This window comes from Falco biarmicus, chromosome 18 (genome assembly GCF_023638135.1).
Source record: "Falco biarmicus isolate bFalBia1 chromosome 18, bFalBia1.pri, whole genome shotgun sequence".
In the NCBI taxonomy this organism is placed as follows: Eukaryota; Metazoa; Chordata; class Aves; order Falconiformes; family Falconidae; genus Falco; species Falco biarmicus.
In genome coordinates this window covers 6,295,551-6,313,346 of record NC_079305.1, presented here as the reverse complement: position 1 = coordinate 6,313,346, position 17,796 = coordinate 6,295,551, and the positions used below count along the sequence as shown (strand labels likewise).

At 42.4% G+C, this 17,796-nt stretch overlaps 1 protein-coding gene and 1 long non-coding RNA gene across 5 annotated transcripts; one reads left to right on the top strand and one right to left on the bottom strand.

Annotated features, from left to right (window-relative positions):
* The first annotated feature begins 2,038 nt into the window (after nucleotides 1-2,038).
* On the top strand, nucleotides 2,039-16,791 carry POLB (DNA polymerase beta). 3 transcript variants are annotated; one of them, XM_056321688.1, is made up of 15 exons: nucleotides 2,039-2,190; nucleotides 2,261-2,318; nucleotides 2,432-2,498; nucleotides 3,005-3,079; nucleotides 3,547-3,605; nucleotides 4,937-4,986; nucleotides 5,406-5,457; nucleotides 6,346-6,400; nucleotides 6,516-6,588; nucleotides 7,080-7,150; nucleotides 7,884-7,970; nucleotides 9,978-10,042; nucleotides 10,587-10,726; nucleotides 11,326-11,428; nucleotides 13,711-16,791. In XM_056321688.1, exons 1-14 carry the CDS (start codon nucleotides 2,130-2,132, stop codon nucleotides 11,418-11,420), a joined length of 1,008 nt encoding a protein of 335 aa, XP_056177663.1. In that variant the 5' UTR covers nucleotides 2,039-2,129; the 3' UTR covers nucleotides 11,421-11,428; nucleotides 13,711-16,791. The 3 variants fall into 3 exon arrangements, with proteins under 3 accessions (XP_056177663.1, XP_056177664.1, XP_056177665.1); XM_056321689.1 differs by having other exon boundaries at nucleotides 13,700-16,791; XM_056321690.1 differs by lacking the exon at nucleotides 13,711-16,791 and adding an exon at nucleotides 13,069-13,671.
* On the bottom strand, nucleotides 7,131-17,779 carry LOC130141050 (uncharacterized). Of its 2 annotated transcripts, none has more exons than XR_008818972.1 (3): nucleotides 17,621-17,775; nucleotides 16,863-16,994; nucleotides 7,131-7,263 (listed from the first exon to the last, which is right to left on the bottom strand). It is a non-coding gene; the product is annotated as an uncharacterized LOC130141050 (long non-coding RNA). The 2 variants fall into 2 exon arrangements; XR_008818973.1 differs by lacking the exon at nucleotides 7,131-7,263 and adding an exon at nucleotides 8,413-8,491 and having other exon boundaries at nucleotides 17,621-17,779.
* Between the last annotated feature and the right edge of the window lie 17 nt (nucleotides 17,780-17,796).

The following is a 17,796-nucleotide window of genomic DNA, read 5'->3' as shown; positions in this document are numbered from 1 at the left end:
ATCGTGAGAGGACTCACTCACACACCTGGCCGTCAATAAAGAAGTGTCTGTTATCTGCATCACATTGGTGTCGATAAGTTCTTCATGCCGAGATTTCGGTAACACCTTAGTCTTTTGGGGGATTTGGGGGAGTTGTTTTAGGATGGGGGGGGGGGGGGGGTGTGGTAGGGTCATTTTTGGATGCAGCTTATTTTCATGGATGCATACGTGGGACAACTGTTGTTTATTATATTGAGGGTTTCCTTACCCTGCTCGCTCACCCTCTCAGTTAATTTCTCAATACCTTTTCTGTGATACATTTTTGTATTTCCTACAGCAGCAGTTAGTTCCCTCCCAGTAGACTTAATTCCTTCTTCTTCCCATTTTTATGTCCACTAAAATACTCTGCATAGAACAGTTATTGTCAACATCAGTATGTGATTATGGCTTTCCCCATGATTGCCTGTGAGGAAGAGGAGAAATTCCTATCTTTTAGCACCTATGAAAATGAGTTGCTCGTTGTCTATCTTTTTTAAACAAAAACTTGAAAATCCAACCAACATGCTTTGGCAAAATTTGGACTGCTTTATTTATATAGATCCAGGCCTGTGTAGAAAGAGACAGAGAAAGGGAAGACTGCAACGGGCCACACGGCAGCAAGGAAAGAATTAAAAAGGAGGGTCAGGGAGCCAGAGAGAGAGCGATGGAGAAATGCTGGGAAAAAACTGCAACAGCCTGCAGGGTAGAGAGGGAGCGATTAAAGACTCGGGACAGGGAGCAGGACAGAGAACACAGAAACAGCAATGGGCCACAGGGCAAAGAGCGGTGAATTAAAACACCGGGACTGGGAGCCATCTACAGAGAGCCATTGGGGAGTGAACACCTACAGACAGGAGTGTACAGAGCAGAGAAGAAAAAAAAAGGGAGGCTGAAAAACAGACTTTACCTACAGAAATAAACAAAAGAGACCCTGTCAAAAAGAATTCTAACAAAATCCCAGAAAATATTCAGAATCCAGAAAGCTTAAAAAGATGGAAACTGTACCATACCGTGACTGAGACTGCCCAAGAAATGTACCCTTGAGGACAAGGGGTCCTGAAGAACTCAGACAGCTCAAAAGCTGTAATTGGCTGAAGGAACGGCAGGGCGCAGACTACGGAAGCCCGGGAGCAGAAAGCGCTCCCTCCGGAGAAGCTGTGGCTCACGTACCCCAAGCCCCGGCCACCACCGTTCCAGCGGCCCCTGGGTAAGGGGCAGGGCCAGCCACCAGGAGGCATAAAGGCGGCTGGGGGGAGCGGCAGTGGCTTTGCTCATCTGCCTCCAGTTTAAGGCATGCAAAGTGCTGAACAGAGACAGTGACCCTCGCTGGAAATAATACCTGCTCTTTTACTGCAACTGCATTTATCATGTCAGCTATGTAACCAGGTAGGCAACAAAACTTAATTTTTCTGGGGCACAGACAGAAAAAGATAGATGTCCTATTAAGCTATGTAAGAAAGTAGCTCATTAAATGCGGTAACAATATTATCTTAAAAAAGGATGTACTTTAATTTCCTATTAAAAAAACAAACAAACTAAATTTCTACTGGGTTACACTTAATTTCTAGCAAAACTGTGCATACTACCTAACTTGGCACAGCAAGTTTTCAGTCATCTCAGGCTGCTCAGAAAGAGGCATCTAGCAAAAACAGGATAAAAACTACAGCCTCTAAAAACTCCGGATACTGGAGAGATTGAGCTAATGAATGTGAGCAGGCTGTAGGGGTTTTCTTCCGTCACTTAAGCTGCCTCTTGGACAACACAAGTGGCATAAATCAAACAGACCCTCATGGAAAATCCTTTTGATGCAACAACCTGCCGGAAAGTCGAGCGCAGGCAGAGGAGACGTCGTACTGGCAGGCCGCACTGATGTGGCGGAGGGATCACAACAGCAGTTCTCGACTGCCCTACACCGGGGTACTCGGCGCACCCACCGCGGTCCCACGGCACCGCCGCCCACCCCGGCCCCTGCCGCCGCGCCGCCGCAGGCCCCGCCCCGCCGGCGTACGCGTGATGACGTTGGTCGCGCTCTGTGACGTCACCACCGGAAACGCGTCCTCGCCGTCTCCGTCCTGGGACTCCAGCGCAGCGCGGTGCCGGTGCTGCCGGCCATGAGCAAGCGGAAGGCTCCCCGGGAGAGCCCCAACGAGGGCATCACCGACTTCCTCACCGGTAGGTGTGCGCGGCGGGCGGGCCGCCGGGGCCGCCCGCCCGCCCGCTCTCACTGTGGCTCTTCCCGTAGAACTGGCCAATTACGAGCGCAACGTGAACCGGGCCGTTCACAAGTACAACGCATACAGGTACCGTTTCCGCCTCCCCGCCGGCGCCCTCGGCTCGGGGCCCAGCCCGCCGCCGCGCCAGCCGGGCCAGCGGCGCCGCCCGCGCTCGGGCGCTCACCCGCACTGTTCCGCAGGAAGGCAGCCTCGGTCATCTCCCGGTACCCCAGCAAGATACGGAGTGGGGCTGAGGCCAAGAAGCTGGTAGGTGCTGGCGGCCAGGAGGCTCGCGAGGCAGCGGCGGGGCTCGGGGCCGGCGGCTTCTGGGGGGCGGGGGGGCGGCTCTGCGGGCGCCGGTTCCTCCTCCCGGTAGCCGTGGTGGGGATGCGGTCTGGTTGCCGTGAGTCTTTGTAGCTGGAACTGGGGGCTCCAGCCCAGTCTGCGTGTAAAAGGATTCTGCTGTGGCAGGTTTTCCCTTTGCCTTGTTACAGCTTCGCTAAATTTGGAGAACTTGAGCAGTAATAGCCAAGGCCTTGTTCAAAATTGCTGCTTTGGGGGAACTTTTAATATAGCCCTTGAATTACAGTGTTTATGCTGCTTGCATTGTAGCCTTGAATTCTTGTGTTTCCTTATGGTCCAGTATTTTATCATGGTCTCAGTGGCCTCATAATTCTTTCTGGATGCTAAATTCTGGGGAGCTTTCCTTTTTTTCCAGATGTAATGTCTTTAAGCAATCTTGAACTTATCTTCCCACCCCGTTCGATACTTAGGATGGAGTAGGTGCTAAAATAGCTGAGAAGATAGATGAGTTTTTATCCACTGGAAAACTACGCAAACTGGAAAAGGTGTGTTTCTTTCCCTTCCACTCTATTTCTCAATACTTGCTTTTCTTTGTAACTTGCAAAGTAGCCTGCTTGTTTTGTGCAATTTTTGTTGTCGACCTTGGAGAGACTCATGTCAAGCTTAGGAAGAGTGGATGTGGAATCTGTGGTGAGTAGAAACAAGAAGCTCAGCTGAAAATATTTAAGTTACGTAATCAGCATGTGAATGTCTTGTTAGAAGTGGAATTCTGACTCTTGGAGGGCTGTGGAGTTTTGTGGTGTAAACACGTTCTTCGCCTTAGCGTGGGCAATTAGGGAATTTTCAGGCTTGGTATATATGGCGTTATTGTGATACACAGTACTACCCTTGGTACTGTTCTGCATTGATTCATAACGAGCCTCCAGTGCAGTCTGACTGAACTGTTTTATCGTCTCATTGTTTCTATTCATTGCAAGTGGAGTTAAGAAGGGCTTGGTTTTGAATTTTGCAGATTCGACAAGATGATACAAGTGCATCTATCAGTCTCCTGACACGAGTTACTGGCATTGGGTAAAGTTTTTTGGGATTTTTTTTTTGGGGGGGGGGGGGGGGCGTGTTAGATATTTTTTCCTTCTCCTGGTGGAGTTTTGAAAATAATTTGGGTGATTGCAAATAATGAAGGGAATGAGATTGAGCTGATGCTATAGTGCCTACACTGAGACACTATAGTTGTGAAGAGAAGAAAGGGTATAGAATTGTCAGTTACGGACTTTGCGGTAAAGGAGTGGAAGTGGAAAATTCCTGTGTGCAAGCTGAGGGGGGAAGGAGAGAGGAGCTGGTCAAGAATGGAACCATAAGAGGCTGAAAAGAGTGGAAGTGAGAAGTCCCTTTGGGACTTCTGGTGGGAAGTTGGCCCCAGGGACAACAGTGCTCTGTCATGTGTTTGTAAAAGGAGAACTAGAGCCCTGAAATGGGCAACAAAACAAACAAACAACAAGCTATCAGGGCTGTTGAGCAGTGTTTGAAATTCTTGTGGTTCAGGGTAGGGAATGGGATTGTTCTCAAGTAATTCTGAGGGAAAATGAATTCTAAGTTTGAGGATACACTGGGATTTGAGAAATTGGGATGGGATGCAGAAAGCAGCTTGCATGCTATCCTGTCTCAGGACAGTGGAAGTTGCCTTTCCTGGTCTGGAACCTGGCAAGAGACACAAGGAAGGGTAAGAAAGGAAGTAAATGGCAGGTCAGGATCTGACCATTTTACTGTAATAGTTTTATTGAGGAAGTGGATTTAAAGTCTTTGAGGGTGGTAGAGCTGTAACCATAAGATTTCAGAGTAGCTGGAGAATAGTTCCTCATGCAGGGGCTATGCTTCCAGGCTGATGGTACTTTGGTGTTTTCAGATATTGGATAGGTATTTGGGTATAACATTACCTGAATGTCTGTCTCAGCTGAAATGTTCTTTCCCTACAGAGACATGCAGATTAATCTAATGACAAACCCTTAAAGGGGAAAAAGGTTCAGCCATTCACTTCAGTGTTTGAAGTGCTAGTCTAAAGACACTTCTCTGCTCCTGTTGCCTTAAGCTGGTTCAGAGACTGTGGTTAAAGTAGTTCTTGGCATGCATTCAGGATTATTTCCTAAAACAATATTATTTGGTGAGATTTTTATTTTTTAAAATTGTACGTCACTGTATAGTTATATCAGTGCTAAAAAATATGTAAGCCAAGCTGTGGATAGCCATCTCTGCTAACTGAAAGTACAAACCGAAAATGCACATGCTGAAAAGAGGGTAAGCATCAGAAGCAACTTCACTCTTGGCCTTGAAGAATCTAGGCAGTTACAGTGAATTCTAATGTCCTTTTACTGCTCCTGAAGGCAGATTGCTTTCTCTTCTTGCAGTCCTGCTGCTGCTAGGAAGTTTGTTGAGGAAGGAATTAAGACTTTAGAAGGTAAGTGTAACTTTGGGTCCTCAGCTCGCATCCAATAATGTTTTTTTTCTGTTAAGCTTCCTGTACCACGGTGGTATTGCGACAGCAGATATGCCCTAGGCTTTGAGGAAAGTGTGTGAGATGCTGAAGACATTACATGCACATCCAATGTAAAGTACTTACAGGTTACATGGAAAATAACAAGGATTTTGGCTTTGAGGTGAATGGTCTACTGAAATCTTTATCGGGAAGTGCTCTATGCATTTGTACTCATCCTATCAGCTGTTCAGTAGTCCATTTAAAATCTGTTCCTTTGTGTTGGAGGTTGCTGTTTTCTTGTTACGTATTTTTAGCATGTATCACCTTTGCATCGGTGGAAACTTACTGTAAGATTTCTAGTCCTCAAGTAACTTTTTTCTGTTTTTTCTTAATTCTTGTAGATCTAAGAAAAAATGAGCACAAGTTAACCCATCACCAGCGTATTGGGTTGAAGTAAGCTTTCTTTGGTGCAAGTGCTTGGCTTTTCTAATGACTCAGACACCAGGATGTAATGTAAGGTTACATGGGCCAAGTAAGGTTCTGTTCTCGCTGTGTGCTTTTCATACTTTTCAGCAGCTATTCAGAACATCTGTTTCATTGGGGTTAAAATGCAGTAGGCTTGGTCTCCATCCAGAAAGAAATAGAGAAATGGAAGAAAGGGGCGGTGAGGGGTGGAGGAGTCTCATCCAAAAGCCCTGTCTGCAGAGTTTGGAATTGGGATGGTTTAGTAATGGGTGTTGGGGAACATGTGGCTCTGAAGCAGCGTTATGGCTGCCAGTACCTGCTGTCAGTGGTTCTGGTACTGGAGGGGTGAAAAATGTGCCTGCTGGTTGGGTGTCATTGTTTCACCTGGCCTCTTTTTCTCCACAGTTAAGCAGCATTCTGGCAGTCTGGTTTTTACAGCTGCATGCAAAGGTATCAGGAGCTGTATTTGCCTTGTGAGGAGCTTCTGTTTAGCTCTTTCCCACAAAGATCACCTCTGACCATGGGTGAACGTTCCTGCTTGCTGGTGGATTGAGTTTTGTCAGGAACCTTTTGTATTTTCAGAGGGCTGTGCAAATATAAACCAATTGGTTATATTGTAACATTACTTCCACCTCATAGCAGCTCTTCATATATGGTGGAAATAATTTGCAACGAAACCATCTTCTGAGCATTGTCAAACTTGCAGTTGTGAGGTTTTTTTCTATCGCTTGGCAAGATGTTTTCTAAGATGCTTGGTGAGGGTGGGGAGATTCTTCATTACTGTCACATCAGAAAGTTGTATTCTTTCCTCTTGACAAAAATGTTAAGATGCTACCCTTATCACTCTTACAGACACTCTTATTCTTATATATGCAGGTACTTTGAAGATTTTGAGAAAAGAATCCCAAGGGAAGAAATGCTGCAAATGCAGGTAAGAATGTCTTTATTGAAGATGTGAGCCACTGGTGGACAATGAATGACTGACATTTCTGAACACACATCTCTTTTTTTTTTTTTTTTTTTTTTTTTTTTTTTTCTTCCTATAGGAAATTGTGCTGAAAGAGGTCAGCAAGCTGGACCCAAACTATATTGCTACAGTCTGTGGCAGTTTTAGACGAGGTTGGTACTCTGATCTTATGTTTACTTTGGGCTAGTAAGCAAGACTTATTACTGTATCTGTTCTTCCAGAGGGAAAGTCTGTGCTGGAACTGGGCTCTTTCCTGTTATTGTCTTGACTGGTTAGTTCAGTAGCAAAACACCTGTATAAATCCTTGCTTCTCCACCCAGCCCCCGTAAAGAGCTGTATATTGTAACATGTGAATTGATTGCTTTGTTTTTACATTAACAATACATTAACATATTTGTGCTTCACTGCTGCAGAAGTACAGGAAGAAATTCTTTGGTGTCTTCTGAGATATGCAAAGATACGAACTTTTTGATGAAAGAACAAGATTTTCTTTAAGATTGTTTTCTCGCAAATATCTTGAATCATGATTGACTATTTTCTACCAGGAAACCATGTTTATTGCAGGAGGATGGATGGATGTTGACTAATGTTAGTATACTTTGTCATACGCAGAGGGTTTTTTCTTTGCTTCTTACTTGCCTAGGTGCAGAATCAAGTGGCGATATGGATGTTCTGCTAACCCATCCAAGTTTCACATCTGAATCATCTAAACAGGTGTGTTTCTGTGCTGCTGTGGGTCAGTACTGTGCATTGGTTCCACAGTGTTTTAAATTCAGAAGATAACGTAGTCTCAAACTTGTAATGCAACTTCGTTCATCTTCTTGTTACTGTAATAGTAAATTTTATTTTGAGGAGTTATGATCACTTCTCAGGTCCATGTATTATGTTGTGTTCCTCTTGCAGAACTATTACAGAGGTTTACTCTTAACCTTCTGTCCCTCTTCTTCCCCACCCCCTCAAATTCACGCACTTTTACAATGTAGAACTGTAACAGCTTACTGGATAAAGCAGGGATTAAAGGTAGAGTAAGTATCCCTTTACATAGCCATAATCTTTTGGACAAGAAACAAATGTCCTGCTGCCCTTGTAATCTTTTGGGACTAACTCTGGAGAAGCCTTAATGACAGTTTGTGTTTCTTGTGTCTTCTACAGGTAAATTGTTTAAAATTTGAAAACTCAAGCCAAAAAAAAGAGTTTTGTCACTTACGATGAAAAAAAAATCTGATAGGGGATTTTGGAAAGTTTTGGGTTTTTTACATTGCACAGCTGTAATTTTATTAGCTTTTCCTTGGCGTTATTTTTTTTCCACTCAGTCAAGTTTTTTGTATGGTAATACCTATAATTGTAGCAATGTCCTGTACTTATGTGGGCCATTGTCTGGTAAATGGATAAGATATTCTTGTTATTTGTAAAATAATCTCCTCTTCTGTGTTGTCACTGTTCCTAGTCAAAACTTCTGCGTCAAGTTGTAGAACAACTGGAAAAAGTCCACTTTGTCACAGATATGCTGTCTAAAGGTGACACCAAATTCATGGTAAGGCTTTTTTGGTGGTCAGGTGTGTTAGCTTCTGTCAGGGAAGGTAATCCCCCGCTATGTTGTATATGAGGTAGATTGTTGGGACTGCTGGAGCTGTGATTTTTAAAAAAAAAAAAAAAAATTTAAACCCCTCCCCTTCCCCCCATAAAAGCTTTCTGCAGTTAACTCTGTGAATCTCTTGTGCTAAGATTTCAGTATTAGAAAAATCTACAGGTATTTATGTAGTACTGAACCCCACTGATATAACCTTCATCACGCAATGCCAGTTTTGTCTCTGTTTTGCTTGATGTTTCCCCAGAACCTTAATACAACCTCACTTCTTAGTTGCACCAGTGACTGCTCTTGTAACTCTGCCCTCAGGATCTTGGAAACACTATCTTTGATCTCAGGCTTATGTTTACCATGTCTTTTCTAATATATGTAACATACCTTTGTCTCCTTTTTTGTCAATGTTGTTGCAGAGCAGATTTCATGGATAAGATGCCAACTCAGGATACAATAGGGGATATGTGGGATGCCTAGAGAAAGTAATGAATTAAAAGAACATTCATTTTTTGAGGTCACAGCAAAACTTTTTTTCTTAAATATGTGGACTGGGTGTTACCTTGCTTTGCTTAGTTTTCTTTACAGGCCCTGGATATCTTGATCTTACAGGCCAGTTAAAAGTCAACTCTAACAGACACGTAGAACCGTAAGCAATACTTAGCGGGCATGAAGGCTGCTTAGTTCTGATAGTCACTCATACTGGCTTTATGGAATTCCGTGGAAGCTCAGAGGAGTGGTCCTGCAGGAGGGTTCACTAAAGGTCCATACACATTTGTAATCAAGATACCATTATATTCAGCTAGTTTTTTGAAAGGCATAAATACTTAACTGTATAATACTACATTTAAAGACATTTGCTTTCCCAAGATGAAAGGGGCTGCTGGAGCACTTGATTATTTTATTTTATTGATTGATGGTTTAGTTTTGCTTAAAATTAAGAGCTGAGAGAACTCTGAGGATTTGTCTTCAGTTTAGTTTGTGTTGCATTCTGAGAGGGAATAAAACTCGATGGCTTTTTGTTTGGCTTGATCTTTAGGAGGAATAAGTGAAAGGCGCTCTCTTTCTTGCCACATGGTTTAATACCATATGGGCTTAAAGTTAAATGTACATCTGTCTGCCAAAAGCAGAGGCACTCTGCATTCCCTGTTTGCATTCCCAGTTCAACAAGCTCGCTATAGTTTGACCGTTTGCTCTGTGTGATCCTGTCAAGTCTTAAATAGTTGTGAAATAGCTCTTCAAAGTGGAAGCCAAGGAATGTTGTAAAAAGGGAAGTACAACTGTAGCTGGGGAATCTGAGAAAAGCAAGTCTCAGTAAGGAGACAGAGAACATAACTTTAAAAGCATAAGCAACATCAAAGTTTTCAAAACCAAGAAAGACTAGAATTCTCAGCATGAAGCTGCAATGGGTGAAACTGTTCAGTAATTAGATACTTGTCGTCATTCATTATGGTTCATGTCCCTCCACCCTACTGCATTGTCGTTTTAAAGTGATCGTATACTGGGGGAGGGGAGTGGAAAGAAAAGGCTGGTAATGTCAATTATGTGAAGATTACAAAGCAGTTGAAGAGTGGCAGAGGGCTTCTCAAGAAAAAACTTTCTTCTATTAGCTTCAGCTTCATCTGCATTTTCCTTAACCTGCTGATGTTTGTGCATACTGAAGAGCCTGGTAATAATTAGGGCAGAGGAATGGGAAATGAGAAGTCCTATGAGCCTTCCTGCTGTAATAAAAACTTAAGAAGCAGTTATATGCTACGTTGAACTGCAGTCCTCTTAGCAGTATAAAATAGTGATTCACAGTGCTATGACATCCAGCTCTCCTAGTAAAATAATTGGTTCGGTGGGAATTTAACTTTGCTCTCCAAATTGACTGATTGTTTAGAGGTTCTGTAGGGATGGGGAGGTAAAGGTTCATCTCAAGTCTTTAATTTTGAATTTCTTGCTTTCCTTACTTCCTCACAGGGTGTCTGTCAGCTGCCAAATAAAGACGACGGAACAGCCTATCCACATAGGAGAATTGATATCCGGTATACACACACAAAAAAACCCCCACCCCAAAAAACTGCTGTAGCTGTATGCTACATAGTAGGCATTCACATAGAGTTCTGCATTCAAATCTCTACTTCCATGTTCAGAACAGTGCATTTGCTAGATTTGATTCCTTTGCAGTATGGAAGACACTGTACAACTGCCAGTGTCTACAACAGGTTATTAGCAAGAATGCTGTATTTTTAAATCATGATTTTGTATGCAGTTTCAGAATTTGTGACCTACTTTATCATTACTGCTTTGACATTAATTTTTGGCAGGAGTGCAAACACCATGACCATGTAGTGTCTGGACACCAGTAACATCTGGGTCAGGGTAGATGTGTTGAACCTTTCTTTGATACGCAGTTCATTTCACTCTTCCATCTGGCTTGTGGGAAAAATCAAACATGCAATATTGCAGAGTGCATGCATGTAAATAGGAAGTAAACCTAGAAGAGTGTCTGAATGGCTGAATTACAAATGGCTTGTAACCTTTTTGTGATTGTTCTAAATATGTACTTCTCTTCCACTTTTATTGTAGACTTATCCCCAAAGATCAGTATTACTGTGGTGTACTGTATTTCACAGGAAGTGATATATTCAATAAGAACATGAGAACTCATGCTCTGGAAATGGGCTTCACAATCAATGAGTACACAATCCGTCGCTTGGGTGTCACTGGTCAGTCTGGGCCTTTGCATGGAGCATTCTTCCTAGTTACATGCTTGGTGTGATCTTCTTAAATGGGTTACTCCGCGTACTGGAAACACTTCTGATAAATACTCTAGTTCATAAAATTTCTCAGTGTCCTTTCTGGTGTTGAACACCCATTATAGCAGGAAGGGGCAGCCTACTTACACAGAGGCAGTGCTGTGACACGAAGTTACCTCTTTGGGCTACCTAATTATGTAAAGTCTTACTGACCTAAACATTGGGGATCTGGTGTGCACAGCATATATGTGGCTTCCCCCACTTTTCCCTATAAGATGTCATGTCCTTTAGTTTTGGTTTGGAGGGGTGCTGTGTGTGTATATAAATATATGAACATAAAAACATGTAACTAACCACATGGCCCCATAGTTAATTTGTTGCCTTACTTCCTTCAACACTAATGAGAATTGGTACCTAAACACCGTGAAAAGGTTGGGGGGGGTGGTGGGTATTTTTTTTTTGTTAGTCTGTTTTACTTAGGGCGGTTTTGTCTTAATTTTGCAATGCATTTGGTATCAGGATCGTACAGACCTTTCACCTTTGAAACAGCATCTGTAATTTGTTTGCAGGAGTTGCTGGGGAGGCCCTACCTGTAGAATGTGAAAAAGATATCTTTGACTACATCCAGTGGAAGTACCGAGAGCCAAAGGATCGGAGTGAATAACTGCCTAGGTTTGTAACCTAGAGAGATGTTTTCATAGCTGCTTGTGAACCTACAAAGTGCATATTCTTTCTTTGGGTGTTATTGCAAAAAGTGTATATTACTAATGCTTAAAGCAAGTCCATGGCACTAGCACAGAACGTGTAGTAAAGAGTAAATCCTGTAAGATCTCATCTTGACCACATGCAGCACCCCACCTTAAAGCTGATTAAAACACTATGTGTAACTGAATGGCCTGCCATACTAGAAAAACCTGTAGGGAAGATGGTGTGGCAGTCAGACTGCTTAGGGAATGCACATTGTCTTTTGCTTTGGAATTCAGTGAAAAAAACATCGAATGATAAATCACAGGTTTCTATTTAACACCCAGTGAGCAGAAAGTTCTGACATAAAGGCAAGATGTTTCATCTTACTAAGTTTCTTGTGGCTTGGTTTGAAGATGGTTGCTTTCAACCAAAATGGTGCTGGTTCTTTGGAGTTGCTGGAGAGTCTTACAAAACAGTATTAGCCCTTTATAAAAGGCTATGTGCTTTGACTTGATAATATCTGTGGTGATCAAGCTATTGGGTTTTTTTCTAATAATCTTAGTGGCCCTTGGGCTGTGATCTTTATTAAAAAAGTTTGACTATTTCAAACTGAATGGGCTACCTTAGCTTGTTTCTTGTAGTTTTGCAAAGGATGATCAGAGTTCAGATGCTTCCATGTTTTAATGTTGTATACACAGGCATACTCTGTGCAAACATCACTTACTGCTTAGTATCAAAAAACTGGGCAGTTCTTACACAAAATAATGTAACTTTTTTTTTTGCTATTTACTTTGTTGAGGTTGAAAGAGTTGTAAGTAAAACAGTTGATTTTGTGTAGTTGCAAATTGTCTCTTAAGAAATATGTATGGGGGTTTTAATTATCTTTTTTTAATGCAGTTTGAGTAATTGTCTGTAGAGCATCTTGGAATGCTCAAATGAATGTTTTGCTCATACAAGCTGCCAGCATAAATTGCTTGAGTATATATTCTACAGCATCTGTGTGTAGCAGTAGGCACTTTATAAATGACCATAGATTAGATTTGGCTGTGGCAGTGAATTAGTACTGGCATCATACAATTTGGAAAACTTACAGTTCTGAAACTTCAGTATGAGACCAATCTTTTTCGTATGTATTGGGAGGCTAGAAGAACTGTATTAGAGCATTATTTCTACAGCACTTAAGTGCCATAATTATGATAAGATTATTCTTACAGCAGTTAGATCTCAGACTTTGTATATTTGTCTCTTTTCAAATGTATATTTCAAGGGGGGTGGAGGTGATAAAAAAGCACCTAAAAGTCTATTTCCCACCCCCACTGAATAGATGAAAGTATACATATAAAAAACTTCTAATGTTGGTTACACAAAACAATGTATTGTGACTCCCCACTAGTCGGCAAATGGAACGTACAAATCAGGCCAGAAAAAGACTGCCCATGTACTCAGCTTCACAGCTACCTGCTCCAATATTTTTTGATTGAAAATGTGTCATTGGAACACCTAGACTAGCAAGGAACATGAAAGGCAGAAATGTCTTACATTCCACTGCTGAAATTGCACCTTGGTACACAGTTACAGAATGCAAAGTCATTATGGCTGGTGCTATTGAAATACTACACTTTTAGGTGGCTGTACAAGAAAGAACATGGGACACAAGCCAGACATCATAATTTTCTGTAGGACTTCAAGTTTGATATCAGACAAGGATGTTGTATTCAAGCTCTGCAATAACTGGAGCAAATGGGAGAAGGAAATCGCGTACATGTCTTTAGAGGACCCTTTCTGGTACTGAAGTGGAATTTTTAAACCTTTATTCATGTCTCTGTTGGCTGCTGTCAAAAACCTCCATTGACGGAGAACCTGAAATCTGTTGGGCCAGTTGCTTTCTTTGCAGCATTAGTAAACATTACAGATCATGTTGACGCCAACTGGAAATGTTTGAGGCATATAGGTTTTAAAATACTCTCTTGATTTTTTTAAAGAAACTAATCTTAACTTGCCTAGGGAGGAGGAAGGGGAATCTTTTAGCCTTGGCCCAACCTATTGGACGCACTATGGCTTATCACTCAGGGTTATGGACTGAAATAAATACAAGGGGTTTAGGTGCTTATGTGTTGCAGGCTGATGTTTCTTTAGTTGCTGCTGTTCGCGTGTGGAAGAGGAGAGTGGCACAGTGTTTGTGGCACAGTGCACAAATTAACTCTAAATTAAAATGCACATCCCTTTATACTGCTTTGTGTTACTAATCTCTCTTAGTCTTTTGGCAGGTGCTCGGGTGTGGTCATTGTGCTGTTCTACTGATGACCGTTTGACAAGACGAACTGAAGCCATGGTCACAGTGCTGAAAAAATTCTGGATGTTGAACAATGTTGCTGAGAACTAACTGGCTTGCAGATTTCGGTCTGGAAATGATGTGCACAGTAAAGCCCAGAAGCACAGCCTGAGGTGCAAAGGCATCTTTCTCCCTCTTGACTGTGATAAGCAGCATGTGATCTGCCCTTCTGTCCTTTCTACAGCCATATATCTTGTCCACAGATTCCCCCTAGCTGCTTTCCTTGTAACAAATCAATGTTCAATGTGCCCTGCGGTGGATGAGTGGCGTTCTTCCCCAGCCTCACTCTGGCTTTCTCCTTTTATTCAACCCCAAATGTCCTATTTAAGAGATCCAGAGCAAATCCTGATGTTTCTGTTTTCCATATAAGGAACACAATGTTACAGAGTCATGCATGCTGAAGTGTGTTTTCTTTTAGACAAGAACCCTCCCTTGCCAGCTCCAAACAAACTGGTGTCTCCTTAGGGGATGTTTCTCTTTCCCAGAAACTCATCCTTATTTATGGGCTAAGCATCTATTACAGGTTTGGTGAGGTATGCAGAGATACTATAAACATGCAAATTCTTGATGTACGTAAAAAGATTATTTTCTGCCTCCTCTGCACTAGCTCTGCTGCTGAGTTTGCTGTTTTAAAAGTGATGTGCTGTTATTTTACTGAGTAATGTATCTGCTAATGTCTTCCCTATAAAGTTTGTCCAGCTGAAACTGGCTGCAAGAACTGCTATTGTGGCTTTTAAAGCCACAAGGATGTGTGCCTGTATAAGAGATTGTTCTTATACAATTGCCTCTGTGTCTTTGGTTAGACTACAATTGCATATTCTGGAGAACTCCTTGGAAGTATCCTTTCTCCAGCTGGGTAAGCAGGTGCATGAGTGCTTGCCATTTTTTCTTTATGCACCTAGCTCTTAGTGTAATTGCTTTATGAGTGACAGCAATGCAGACAACTGTTCATAATTGTCAGGAGCTCTCAAGAACTTTGTGTTGCCCAAAGAGCAACAACAGGAAGTGTTGCATTTCTTTTCATCTAAGAACACTGCTGTGCACCATTAACTAAATTACTGTTGTAAGGATTGTGCGGTTATCCCATCTTTTGTGACTTGAGTCTAAAACAAAAGAATGTTGTCATTGCATGTGATCCAGTGTGCTGGCTGTTTGTAGACATAGGCTTCTGCCAGGATGGACCTTGCTTTTATTTACAAAGTAAAGGAAACCCCCAGTACAGAAAAGCATTGTGGGTGTACCTCTGATACTAATTCAGGGTCAGAGGAGGCAGCTGAGAGCAAAGAGTCATATTTTTCAGATGTGCTGTGAAAGGAAGAGGAGAAATGGCACTGAGTTTCCCTAGAGTAGAGAAAGGGGATGAGAATTCTAATGTAACTGTACAGTCTCTGAATAGTGTGGATACTTAAACTTATGGTGCGTTTGTCCTGGTACCTTGAGAGAAAAGTCAACCTCTCCTTCTTTTTCTCCTGATATTTTTAAACATTCAGAGATTTATTCCTGCATACATTTTTAAAGACAGAAAGGTCACAGATCCTATTTTTTTTTTTTACAGAAAAGTAATTTTTTTTACATTAAGCCTTGATTCAAAAAAGTCAGGTGAAGAAGAGTAAGTGAAGTCTGTTTTTTAGCAATTTGTTGGTTTGGTGGTTTTTTTTAAAAAAAAAAAAACCGCCCAATTTAAATAATAGATTAAATTGCCCAACGTAGACTTTTAACAGACAGCAGTTTAATCTAGCAGCAACAATCCTGCTTCTGAAGACAGACTGCACTTCTTGGTTAACCAACCTCCTGCTTGAGAGAATTTTGAACTGATGTAGGTATTTGCCCGCTCAGAACTGTGTATTGGTCTGCTAGATCCTTCTTCTGCTCTGTTTCTAGTTCTTTGTATCCCCTGTATGTGGAGACACCAGAATGAGAAAACTGGCTGTGCCCTGAAGTACTCTTAAAAAATACCATTTTCAACTACAGTCTGTATCTCCTTATCTCTGTGTTAATGTCCTGGTGCAGTGCTGAAGCTCATGCTAGGCTGTTTCTGTGTCTTTAGCATATGGTCATATTGAAAGTTTTTAAAAGTAATCTGACCGTTCTCCTATTGCACATGACCTGTGTTCTTTGTTCCTAGATACATTGTAGTACTACTGGTTGCAGTGTCCTGCATGTTGTTCAACTTGCCATTACCCAGAAGACTGGTCTGGTTAACTGATGCACTTCTACCACTCCTATAGAGTCAATCTGCCTTTTTTTATATGCAAACCTGTCAGCTCTGATTCTATAGTTCCTCTTAAGTCATTGTGAAAGGTAGCGACTATTTTGGACATGAGAGGAGGTCCAATCAAGATTGTATTACTAGTTGTATCTGGGACAGGGATTCTGTTGGTTAACATAAAACTTAACTGGTTTTAAGTAGTGAACTGCTAACTGTATTGTAGAGCATCAGCATGGAACATATTGCTGCTACTGTATTTGAATACTTTGTAGGTGTATAAAGCAAATGTATTGCAGAATAGCAAGCTTGAAAAGGCAAGACTATTTTATACATAATCAAATTGACTATTGCTAATTATATAGCACTCTTCTTGATGTGTTAATTATTAGGTCCTCTGACTTTATGGAGTAGAGTGGAGTTTGTATCATCAGACTACTTAGTGTGACGAATCATAACAAAGACAGATGTAATCCTGTTTCTTATTTTATCGGACTTAAGCCTATAGAACTACATTTTTACTTGTTCTTATATAATTAGTGTTGATCAGTCTTGGTCATGGAGATAGTTCGTATCCTTGCTTATCCATTTATTTTCTTCTGGTTTTCATACTGGGAGTTTAATTATTTTCTGGGAATGTGCCCCTACCCTAATGCATGCAGTGGTATGTAAGGTGACAAGAAGTTAACTTGGTACTATGTGAAGTCTTCTGATGCCTCATATTAAATATATATATAGGTGATGTATTCAGTATTTTCTTCAGTAATCAGTGGGAATAAATAAAGTAAGAATTCCATCATGAATGTATAATCCTGTTTGGCTAGGGTTTTTTTTTTAGCTGTAATTTTAGGAGCATCAAAAAGCAGTAACATAAGCCTAACATGTTTACAGATGTTTCCTAGGCATACACTGATGCATTCTTCATCATCCTCAGCAGGTAGCCCAGAAAATTACTTTGTGTGACTTGAGGCAGAATTTGCTGGCCTTGCAGTCTCCCTCCGCAGCAATGAGTTCTAAGTGGAAGAGAAATGGCTTGTTCAGAGTGCTTCCTTGCTTGTTTGTCAAGCTATAGAAATGTGTCTATTTCTAATCTCTTGGTCGTCGTTCCCCCCCCACACCCCTAGTTAACTAACTAGCCCTGAATCTGGGCTGCATTGTGTTACAGTTCTTTCCTTCCTGCCAATGTCGACTGCAAGATACCTGGTAATCACAGAAGGAAATAGCTGTGAACCTTGTGCCTATCCTAGAGAATCTGTGTAAATGGGTATGCACTGTACTACTGTATGTGCATTTGTAGCCTCATGTGTATGCAGACGAGCATTTGGGGTTTGTCAGGGATCGTGGCTGCACACTGTTCTTCTGGTGTCTGCTCTTGTCCCAGGTGCGAGGCCTTACATCAAGGTGGGCCGTGCCACCTCTTTCCATAGCCTTAGGGCTACAGTGGCTCTTGCTAACAGAGCACCGGTTCAAAACAGGGATGGCAAGGAGCGGGAGCTGCTGACGTTGCTGAAGCGTTGGAGAAGAGCTGTAGCACTGGCCGGGGGTCTTGCGCCCTCCGTGACGGGCTGCGTGCAGCTGCCCTGCAGGTCCGCGGGCGCAGGGCGCGGGGAGCGCTCTTTCCCCCCTCCTCGACGCGTACCTCGAGCGGATGTTACAGCTTGCTGCTGCCCGCCGATCCCGGAACCTACTCCGGCCGCTCCGCCGCCGTTGCTTGAGCCGGCGGGCGAGCCTGGCACTGAGGGGCCTTCCCGTAGGCGCTACGCGCGCCCCGGGGTGCGGCGAGGAGCCCGCGGCGGGGCGGGGCCGAGGCCGAGG

Bases quoted from the DNA above. Each gene is read 5' to 3' on its own strand.
- POLB (XM_056321688.1), top strand. From the start codon at position 2,130: ATGAGCAAGCGGAAGGCTCCCCGGGAGAGCCCCAACGAGGGCATCACC. The intron at 6,589-7,079 runs GTTGGTACTCTG...TTACTTGCCTAG, and splicing joins CTGTGGCAGTTTTAGACGAG to GTGCAGAATCAAGTGGCGAT. The intron at 10,043-10,586 runs GTATACACACAC...CTTTTATTGTAG, and splicing joins CATAGGAGAATTGATATCCG to ACTTATCCCCAAAGATCAGT.